Source organism: Anabrus simplex, chromosome 1 (assembly GCF_040414725.1).
Source record: "Anabrus simplex isolate iqAnaSimp1 chromosome 1, ASM4041472v1, whole genome shotgun sequence".
NCBI lineage: Eukaryota > Metazoa > Arthropoda > Insecta > Orthoptera > Tettigoniidae > Anabrus > Anabrus simplex.
The window spans coordinates 1,685,961,493-1,685,973,495 of NC_090265.1; the positions used below are offsets into that span (position 1 = coordinate 1,685,961,493).

At 38.3% G+C, this 12,003-nt stretch overlaps 1 protein-coding gene across 7 annotated transcripts in view; it reads left to right on the forward strand.

The window, feature by feature from the left end:
• The window catches only part of LOC136858684 (ATP-binding cassette sub-family C member 5), a 299,980-nt gene that overhangs the window by 46,942 nt on the left and 241,035 nt on the right, over positions 1-12,003 (forward strand). For all 7 annotated transcript variants that reach the window (XM_067138409.2, XM_068225666.1, XM_067138411.2 and 4 more), the window contains exon 7: positions 9,416-9,589. In XM_067138409.2, coding sequence (XP_066994510.2) covers positions 9,416-9,589 — 174 coding nt within the window. The remainder of the gene's footprint in view (positions 1-9,415; positions 9,590-12,003) is intronic.

Genomic DNA, 12,003 nt, shown 5'->3' on the forward strand with positions numbered 1-12,003 from the left:
CACACCGTGGAAGCTTCACTTCTAAGATGTTTACTTGGAACTAGCTTCGATGCTATTTAGCATAATCTTCAGCGAAAATGTGAGAAGCAAGCATAGCTACATACAAACAAATACATTACACAAAATATTATAACATCATGATTAAATAAGAGTAAAAAGGGGAATAAAATAGTGAATAGATATTCAATCACAAGTTCAGAATTTCGCAGTCATTATCAAAACATCCCATGGAGGGTGAATTAAAATAGTAATCTAATTGTACAAACACGAGTTGGGACTCAACAAACGTAATCTTTTAAAAAATAAATATAATACTTTAAAACTTTTCTTAAGTCTGAGATGAACTTCATACTCAAAAATTCGAATTTGTAGTCACTTTTTTCATTAAATGAGGTCATTTATTAACTAAGAGTGTAGGGAAAATTTTCTTTGATCTTTTGACAGACATACAATATTCAGTTTGTGTAAGATGTTCCTCTGAGAGCTTTGAAGTTAGTTTTACATCATGGCTGTGCTGTTGTCTGTGGTTTATTGTTTTCATGTTGCAACATAACGTGTAAGGTGAAGACCAAATTTTTGAGCCGAGGTTTCTACGATGTTCGCAGTTCAATGCAGGACCTGTGGTGTAAAAAGGAGATATTTTTAAAAGTTGAAATAGTGAAGAAAAAGAGAAAGCTTGGCTATGACTGAATGAGACTCGCCTCGGTGGGGGCAAAGCTGTGACGCGTGATGAAGAAAAACTGAGCATGATGGAAAAGCTTGGGTTAGGGAAGCAGCTAGTGTTGGGGTAGGAAGGGAGAGGAAAGGAGGAGGAGCAGTAGGGAAGGTGTGAGGAATGGAAGGAAGGGGAATTAGGGAGGGTGATGCGGTGAAAGTGCGTGGCGTAAGAAAGTATTACGCATAATATGAAAGACAGATCTATTATTCGGAATTTTAATACATACATACATACATTATCATTATAGACTGTTATGCCCTTCAGCGTTCAGTCTGCAAGCCTCTGAGAATTTACTAAACGTCGCCACAATCCTCGATTTGCAACTAGTGTTGTGGCCTCATTTAGTTCTATACCTCTTATCTTTAAATCGTTAGAAACTGAGTCTAACCATCGTCATCTTGGTCTCCCTCTACTTCTCTTACCCTCCATAGCAGAGTCCATTATTCTCCTAGGTAACCTATCCTCCTCCATTCGCCTCACATGACCTCACCACCAAAGCCGGTTTATGCGTACAGCTTCATCCATAGAGTTCATTCCTAAATTAGCCTTTATCTCCTCATTCCGAGTACCTTCCTGCCATTGTTCCCACCTGTTTGTTCCCGCAATCATTCTTGCTACTTTCATGTCTGTTACTTCTAACTTATGAATAAGATATCCTGAGTCCACCCAGCTTTCGCTCCCGTAAAGCAAAGTTGGTCTGAAAACAGACCGATGTAAAGATAGTTTCGCCTGGGAGCTGACTTCCTTCTTACAGAATACTGCTGATCGCAACTGCAAGCTCACTGCATTACCTTTACTACACCTATTACCATCCTGGGAGAACACACAACTTAAATACTTGAAATTATCGACCTGTTCTAGCTGTGTATCACCAATCTGACATTCAATTCTGTTGAATTTCTTTCCTACTGACAGCAATTTAGTCTTTGAGAGGCTAAATTTCATACCATACTCATTGCACCTATCTTCAAGTTCCAAGATATTAGACTGCAGGTTTTGGGCACAGTCTGCCATTAAGACCAAGTCGTCAGCATAGGCCAAACTGCTTACTACATTTCCACCTAACTGAATTCCTCCCTGCCATTTTATACCTTTCAGCAGATGATCCATGTAAACTACGAACAGCAAATGTGAAAGATTACAGCCTTGTCTAACCCCTGTAAGTACCCTGAACCAAGAACTCATTCTGCCATCAATTCTCACTGAAGCCCAATTGTCAACATAAATGCTTTTGATTGATTTTAATAATCTACCTTTAATTCCATAGTCCCCCAGTATAGTGAACATCTTTTCCCTCGGTACCCTGTCATATGCTTTCTCTAGATCTACGAAACATAAACATAACTGCCTATTCCTCTCGTAGCATTTTTCAATTACCTGGCGCATACTGAAAATCTGATCCTGTCAGCCTCTCTGTGGTCTGAAACCACACTGGTTTTCATCCAACTTCCTCTCAACAACTGATCGCACCCTCCCTTCCAAGATGCCAGTGAATACTTTGCCTGGTATACTAATCAATGAGATACCTCGATAGTTGTTGCAATCCTTCCTGTTCCCTTGCTTATAGATAGGTGCAATTACTGCTTTTGTCCAATCTGAAGGTACCTTACCAACACTCCACACTAATTTTACTACTCTATGAAGCCATTTCATCCCTGCCTTCCCACTATACTTCACCATTTCAGGTCCGATTTCATCTATTTCTGCTGCCTTATGACAATGGAGTTTGTTTACCATCCTTTCCCACTTCCTCAAGCACAATTTCACCAACATCATTTTCCTCCTCCCCATGAGCTTGGCTGTTTGCAACACCACCATGATGATTTCCTTTTACATTGAGAAGATGTTCAAAATATTCCCTCCACCTCTCCAGTAATTCCCTGGGATCTATTATGAGTTCACCTGAATTACTCAAAACACTGTTCATTTCCTTTTCCCCTCCCTTCCTAAGATTCTTTATTACTGTCCAGAAAGGTTTCCCTGCTGCTTGACCTAGCCTTTCCAGGTTATTACCAAAATCTTCCCATGACTTCTTTTTGGATTCAACAACTATTTGTTTTGCTCTGTTTCTTTCATCTACGTACAAATCCCTGTCTGCCATCGGCCCTTGTTTGGAGCCATTTCTGATAAGCCTTCTTTTTACGTTTACAGGCTGCTCTCACTTCATCATTCCACCAAGATGTTCACCTTTTCCCATCTTTACACACAGTTGTTCCTGGGCATTCCCTTGCCGTTTCTACTACAGCATCCCTGTATGCCACCCATTCACTTTCTATATCCTGAACCTGCTTACTGTCTACTGTTTGAAACTTCCCACTAATCATATCCATGTACTTCTGTCTAATTTCCTCGTCCTGGAGATTTTCTACCCTTATTCGTTTGCAGACAGATTTCACTTTCTCCACCCTAGGCCGCTACAGATCAGATGGGGATCTGTATCATCGAAAAATCCGCAAAAAACTTTTACATTCCTAACAGATTTCCTGAATTCAAAGTCTGTTAAGATATAGTCTATTATGGATCTGGTACCCCTAGCCTCCCATGTGTAGCGGTGAATAGCCTTATGCTTGAAGAATGTATTCGTAACAGCTAAACCCATACTAGCACAGAAGTCCAGCAAACGCTTCCCATTCCCATTAGCTTCCATATCTTCCCCATATTTACCAATCACCCTTTCATATCCTTCAGTTCTATTCCCAACTCTCACACTGAAATCGCCCATTAGCACTATTCTATCCTTGCTGTTGACCCTGACCACGATGTCACTCAATGCTTCATGAAACTTTTCAACTTCATCCTCATCTGCACCTTCACATGGTGAATACACGGACACAATTCTTTGTCCTAATTCCTCCAACTGACAAATCTACTCACATCATTCGCTCATTTACGTGTCTAACAGAAACTATGTTGCGTGTAATGGTATTCCTGATAAAGAGCCCTACCCCAGACTCTGCCCTTCCCTTTCTAACACCCATCAAGTACACTTTATAATCTCCTATCTCTTCCTCATTATCTCCCCTTACCCGAATATTACTTACTCCTAGCACATCCAGATGCATCCTCTTTGCTGACTCAGCCAGTTCTACCTTCTTTCTTCCATAAGCCCCATTAATATTGATAACTCCCCATCGAATTTCATTTCGTTCGCCAAGTTGTTTCCACGGAGTCCCTGTCAAATGGGAGTGGGACTCCATTACTCCCATAGGTCCGAGGCTTGCTTAAAATGTTCTGAGCTCGGTAAATTCATGAAGCAGAATGCTACCCTACTTACACATAATCCAAGTGAGGATCTCTCCTCTAACGGGTTATGGACCACCGGTGAATTGTATAGTCCTAGCCGCCTGAGCACAAGGAGGGCCATGACTCAGAATATGTCTGAGATGCCCACTCCCATTCCATAGCAACTGGTATCCCGACTCTCAGGACCACTTACTAGGCCACTCAGCCATTGCCCATGGTTCATGAACTAGGACGTGACTACAGTAACCCACAAACATGAACCATGGAATTTTAATATTTTTGAAAAATTCAATGAGAAAATCGAACAAGAGCTTTGCTTGCTTGTTGTTTAAAGGGGCCTAACATCGAAGGTCATCGGCCCAACAAGAGCTTTGGGTTCTCGGAGATATCATTTAAGTTTGAATTAAAATATTGATCTAAATGAATTTAGCAGTTTTCAGTAACATCTAGTAAAGGACCTTTATTTAGAACTTCTAATACCTCAAGATCTTGATCTATTTCAGTAAAGTTATGTTTAAATTCTTTCACATGTAGGCTGACTGCAGAAAATCCGTTATGCTTTATAGCATAGACATGTTCCGTATATCTGATTTTAAAACTACATCCTGTTTGACCTAGGTAAGAGCTATTGCAGTCTTGACTAGAAAACCTATATACACCTGATTTTGAAATAGGACTACTTTTATTTATTGAAGTAGAGTTATGCAGAATCTCTGTACTTCTACTTCTTGTTTGTAAATAACAGTTTGGTGATGGGGTCACCGGCCTCGGGGATTTTGGCAGTGATCTACCTTGATTTCCTAGAGCATGCCGCCATCGACAATAACATTAAATTTGCTAATATTCAGTTCTGGATGACACATTAATAATCCTGGACGAACGCTCTATAGATGCACCAGCGACCCTTAAAAACCTTAATAGTTATCGATCACGGTATTAAATTTACCTTAGAATCAGAGATAAATAATTATATATTAATTTCCCTAGACCTAACAATCAATAGACATCCCTCTTCATTTACATATAGTATTTATAGAAAGCCCACTCAAATGGCCACTACTGTAAGAAATGACTCATTACATCCTCAAACACAAAAAGCGGCTACATATAATAGCTTAGTAGATTGAGCATTCAGGATTCTGATGCCCAGAAAAAAACTTAAACAAAGAACTGAACACCATTAGTTCTATAGCAAAATTTAATGGATTTAATGAAATAATCAATAAATTCAAATATCACCCAAAAACCACCTTAATAAAAGACAAAACTAGCACTACCACGTTCTCAATATTTACCTTTAATAAGGAAATATGTAACATCACTAACGTTTTTAAAAAACGCAATGTTAAAATAACCTTTCGTACTAGCAATAGAAGTACAGTAGAGTCTCGCTCAACCGACCTTCGCTTATCCGACATTCCGTGTTATCCGACACTGGTAGGCTTAATTTGCAGTCATGCGGTAGGACCGGTTTTTTCTCAAGGACAGGTGCAGCGAGTTTTCAGTCATTGTTCAGTGTAGTATTGGTTGGGTGGGGATGTTATAGTTTTCATATCCTCCGTGAGTATGGCGAGTGAAGGGAAGAAAGTGATTCTTTCTGTGCAAGACAAGTTGAGTGGGTTAAAAAGACTGGACAAAGGGGAAACAGAGCAAGTGATGCACTGAAAATTAGAAAAGTAATGAAAAATGTGAGTAGGAATGGTGAGTGAAGCACTATTTCTTTGCTTCACTCAAAACCGGGAAAAGGGCCTTTCAATATCTGGTGGCCTCATTCTGCAAAAAATGGCGGTGTATTTTCAGAAGGAGTTTAATGAAGGGGACCCTAATTTTATTGACAGTGCTGGGTGGCTTGATCGGTGGAAAAAACGGTACGGCATTGGGCAGCTTAATATCTGTGGAGAAAAACTGTCAGCTATATCCGATGAGGTTGTGAAATTTAAAAGGGAATTTCAGGAAATAATTCTTGCTGAAGGATTAAGCGGTGGTCAGATTTTTAATTGTGATGAGACTGGGCTCAATTTCAAGTTGCTGCCACAAAACTCTCGCAGTCCAAAACCAAGACATCTGCACCTGGCTACAAGCGTAGTAAGGAAAGTGTTACTGTTCTTGCCTGTAGTAATGTTACTGGGAACTTAAGAGCAAAATTGCTTATGATCGGTAAAGCAAAGAAGCCTAGGACATTAAAAAACTTTTCTGTTAATGCTCTTCCAGTCCATTACAGAATCAGAAGGCTGCGTGGATGTCTGCTGACTTCTTAAAAGACTGTTCTTTACACAGTTTGTTCCAGATGTGGAAACATTTCAAGCTTCAAACAATATCCCTACACAAGCTCTCCTTCTACTAGACAACGCTCCATCACACCCAAATGAAGAGCAACTTATAAAAGGTGACATCAAAGTCATTATCCTCTCTCCTAACTTGACGTCATTATGCCACCAATGGACCAAGGTATGCTGGAAACATTGAAGAGGAAATATCGGTGGAAACTCTTTTCATCCCTGATAGAGAAAATGGACAATGGCAACGACATGGATAGAAAAGTTAAAACGAAACAACATGAAAGACGTGGCATACTGGATAGCGCAGTCTTGTGAAGTTGAAACAACGACATTAGAAAGTCTTGGAAAATATTGTTGAGTGAGTTTGAACTTTGAGAGCAGGTGGTACAAGAACACTTGGAAAACATTGTTCCCTTACTGAATTTCATTACTATCTGTGAGGATGCTATGACTCAAGATGTGAGTATGTGGTGTGCACAAGATCAGCTGTTTGAACTGACCCTGATATAATTGGTTTTGTGAATGCTAACGAAAATGAGGATGATGAACAAGAACGAGGCATTGCAGAAGAAAAGGAGAAAATGATGATTCACAGTGAAGGATTATCGTTGATGGCAGGATCTTGCAGCAAGAAAACGTGAATCAGCAGGCAAGCAGACATTGTTGACAAGTTTCTTTTCATAAGACATTTGAAATGTTTTCGATCAATACTCCATGTACTGTACAATTGAATTGATAAGTCAATAAATAGATCATTGTAAAAATTGTAAAACATAGTAATACAGTATAGCCTTCCTGTTTGTTTTAGTTCATTTTCAAAGATATTCTGTATTATCCAACATTTTCGGTGATCCGACGTATTTCAGGTCCAGTTTAGGTCGGATAATCGAGACTCTACTGTACAGAGATCCTGCATAACTCTACATCAATAAATAAAAGTAGTCCTATTTCAAAATCGGGTGTACAGTATATAGTTTTTCTTGTCAAGACTGCAATAGCTCTTACCTAGGTCAAACACGACGTCGTTTTAAAATCAGATATACGGAACATGTCAGTGCTATAAAGCATAACGGATTTTCTGCAGTCAGCCTACATATGAAAGAATTTAAACATAACTGTACTGAAATAGATCAAGATCTTGAGGTATTAGAAGTTCTAAATAAAGGTCCTTTACTAGATGTTACTGAAAACTGCTATATTCATTTAGATCAATATTTTAACTCAAACTTAAATGATATCTCCAAGAAACCAAAGACCTTGTTCAGTTTTCTCATTGAATTTTTCAAAAATATTAAAATTCCGAATATTAGATCTGTCTTTCATATTATGGGTAATACTTTCTCATGACACGCACTTTCACTGCATCACCCTCCCTAATTCCCCTTCCTTCCATTCCTCACACCTACCCTACCGCTCCTCCTTCCCTCTCCCTTCCTACCCCAACACTAGCTGCTTCCCTGACCCAAGCTTATCCATCACGCTCAGTTCCTCTTCATCACGCGTCACAGCTTTGCCGCCTGAGGTGAGTCTCATTCAGTCATAGCCCAAGCTCTCTCTTTTTCTTCACTATTTCAACTTTTAAAAATATCTCCTTTTTACACCGCAGGTCCTGCATTGAACTGCGAACATCGTAGAAATCTCGACTCAAAAACTTGGTCTCCACCGTACACGTTACGTTGCAATATAAAAACAATAGACCACAGATAACAGCACAGCCATGATGTAAAACTAACTTCAAAGCTCTCAGAGGAACATCTTATGCAAACTGAATATTGTATTTCTGTCAAAAGATCAAATAAAATGTTCCCTACACTATTAGTTAATAAGTGACCTCATTTAATGAAAAAAAATGACTATAAATTTGAATCTTTGACTACAAAGTTCATCTCGGACTTAAGCAAAGTTTTAAAGTGTTATATTTATTTTTTAAAAGATTATGTTCGTTGAATCCTAACTCGTGTTTGTACAATTAGATTACTATTTTAATTCACCCTCCATGGGTTGTTTTGATAATGACTGCGAAGTCCTGAACTTATGATTGAATATCTATTCACTATTTTATTCCCGCTTTTACTCTTATTTAATCATAATGTTATAATATTTTGTGTAATGTATATGTTTGTATGTATGTACCTATGCTTATCTCTCACATTTTGGCTGAAGATGACGCTAAATAGCGTTGAAACTAGTTCCAAGTAAACATATTGTAACTTAATCATTGTAACATTTATTTGTATTGAAAAGGTGGACCCTTAAGTTACCTCTCTTACATTTGTCATGTTATGATATAGATGTTGATTCCCATAGGGAGCCTGACATATTTGTCCCGAATGAGTAAATTTATAATACCAACATAAATGTCCAATAACGGACCCTATGGGAATCAACATCTATATCATCTGATGGCCAAGCAGGCATCAATTTTTGGTAAGGAGACAAAGTCTCTCAGTGCATTGGCACTGCCGGTGGCTCTAAGTAGCCTATGCAGTGGCCTCCACGGTATGCACTAGCCATGCGTCTTGGTGGGTGTTTACTCAAAGAAAAATATAAAGAAAGCATTGGAATGTACCCTTTGTTCAGGTAGCCAGGGTGAGGGACTGTTCATTTATATGTCATCTATGGTTTTCAACACGAAGTACGACTTCGTATGAATTTGGTGCTAAATTTCAAAACAACGTTTACATTGCGCGACCTTAAACGCCTTAACTCGGATACGGTACCGCATGTAGGCTGCTCTTAAATGCCTTAAGGCATCTACGGAGTGAATGTGTTAAAACTGTTGGACGTGGTAGCTGAGGCCATACAGTTATTATTATTATTATTATTATTATTATTATTATTATTATTATTATTATTATTATTATTATTATTATTATTATTATTAGCCGGTCATAATAAATCTGTAAATGTTACCGTAGTAACTAAACATGATGTGTTTAACTTATATATAGATTTCTCAGTTACTATTGTATGAACGTAAACAATAAAATGATTCATTTTCCCATAAAATTTACAATTCATAGTCCCTTGAAATGTTGTACAGCGTTCAACCATCACAGAGCATAACAAGCTTCTGTGCTTGTATGTTAAGTTGTACTCGTAAATAACTAACACAACCTGATATTCTTTTAGATTATATTTTGCATTTCTGTTCTGATTCCATGTTGTATTTCAGCTGATAAATATATTTGCAAATGATGGACAACGTATCTTTGACATGGCAATGTTTGCTTCTATGATTGTTGGTGGCCCTCTGGTTACTGTCTTTGGAGTAGTGTATATTTATCTTCTGCTGGGACCTTGGGCCTTGTTTGGAATGGCATCTTTCTTACTCTTCTATCCTTCTCAGGTAAATTTATCTGCATACATATATAATTATAATTTGTTAAAATTTGGTTGAATGTTATTGGGCAATGTGAAGGGAAGTCTTACAATTACTATGTTCTATGTGTTGTTAGTGTGTAGTGATGATTGTGCTATGTACCCCACCTGATCGGTTAATTGAACACAATTTATAATGCAAAGAGTTAAGGCGTAAGAGCTAAAAGAGAACATAGAATGACATGTTTTGTCCATCCAAGTTGACACCTTCAGATTCTCAAATCACTATCCAAAATAAAAATTCACACTGGGGAGTTTTTGCTAAAGGGTGGAGACTGTTCTAAAGACAATCTTAAAACAGTGCTGGTTGCAGATGATCTGATGATATGAGGTGGCAGTGAGGAAGAAGCACAAGAACAGCTGGATGGATGGGAAGTAGTAGTCCTCAGCAAAGACAAGTGAAGTAGTCTCACAACACAAATTAACAACAGACCAGATATGAGGCGGTCTGTTCCAAAACTTGTCTTATCCATCATAAGTGATTTTTCAGGAAAAGCAATAAACCTGTAATTTTCGTAATATAAGTCTCACTTGTTTAAATGTATTACGACGCGTTCAAGTCCAATGTCATAGGGTCGTCTTACTGAAGAATTATAAATATAATTAGTAGAACATCAATAAATTACATTTGTATTTTGGATAAGACGAGTTTTGGAGCACCCAAAAAAATTCAAAATATATTACCTCACACAACTTATTTTAAAACAAGAAAAATGAAAGGATTGAGAATATAATGTTGTAATAAAACTCACCAGTACACTCACACACCTTTTTGCTATCAGTATAATGATATTCACAAATAAATTAAACACAGCAGTGTGATTTATCATATTTACATCCTATCCATAGTATTTGGAGAGAATTCTTCCTTTATAGGCTACACTGCACTCACAATAGAAGTAACTTGAACAATAAAACATAACTTTGTTGTTAATCAAACTCTCAAATCTGTTCCCTCCTCTTGAGTTCCATCACAAAGAACTTCTGTTTCTTCAGCAAGATTATGTTCATCTACAGAAATTGAGGTGAACAAATTCTTATAAAAAGAAAGCAACTCATTCCTATCCCAATCCATTCCAAAATGCTTTTCAAGCATACTTTTTACGTCCTTTACTTTGGCGGGATTCAAGTTTACTCTTGGCAATAATTCAGGTGGCATTAGCATATCTCGCAGGCGTTTTCCCTTTTTCATTACGGACTTTCCTAAACCGATGTCTGAGTTGTAATGAGGTTTTCCTCATAAGGGTAACATTTCCCAGTGAGTCTCTGCTAATAACAAATCGTTTTACTGAAGAAAATTCAAAGTGCGAAGATGCAGGCATTTTCATCATATTTTCAAAAACCATTTTCCAATTGTTCACCGAGCAGTCTCTGCCAAACTTGAAGACTTCAGCATGTTTGCTAAAGATGTCTTCATATTCTGCTGGATTACAGATTATAGGGCATTTCCGTATCTCTCTCTCTCTCTCTCGACTTGAGCAAATACCCTGTCAGAGGGCAGAAATGAGTGGCCTGTCATAGGAAAGACCAATTCAACACTTTCTATATTAGGCTGAGCTGTGTGTGTCAAGAAATATGAGCACATTGCAATCATTGTAGAATTGCGGTTCTGTCCTCCGCAGACATCCGCACGAATTCGTATAGTAGTGAAGTTTGATAAATCAGTTTGTGATAATCGATGGTAAACTGCAGATGACGTTTCATTAGACCCCTTGTTGAATTCATGCTCCATCCATGTGTATGTAAAAACATTCTCCTTTGTCAACTTGGCATGTGAGGTACCCCTCACAGTGGTAAAATTATAGGTGTACAGTTGGCGACTACAATAGGCAATTTGATCTGGAACTTTTGGATTCACAAGATTCTTTTGGCAGTCAAATGAAAATATTGCCATGCTGTCCCTTTCTTCTTGGAGCTTTTTGAAAAAAGTTGCAGCCCTTAATTTGTGTACTGTAAGTTCCAAGATTAAATCATTCTTCAGTGATACGTTCAAATTTTCAAGTTTTTCTCCTTGAGCTCTATGCACTTTGAGCAAGCGTCATTAAGTGGTGTTCCGAATCCTATGTTGTAGCAATGTGTAAACATTTCACGGAAGAACCACCGCTTCACCCTGAGTTCTTCAGGTGATTTCTTGTTATACATTTTGTAAAGCTTAGCGATGCTTAAATTTCCGGGTAGATACTGTCTGACCAGTGACTTTCCTCGGCAATAGTGACTTTCACAACACTGCAAACCTTCAATGAAACGTTGCACGGAGTGCCTCTTTTCAGTGTACTCTGGTTTGATCCTAGCTCCTCCTCTCTTTTCTGTTGGGAGTTTCCCTGTCGTGAAGTGATTTCTGGCAATCCCCTGAACCCGATCTTTGCTGACATGCAATACATT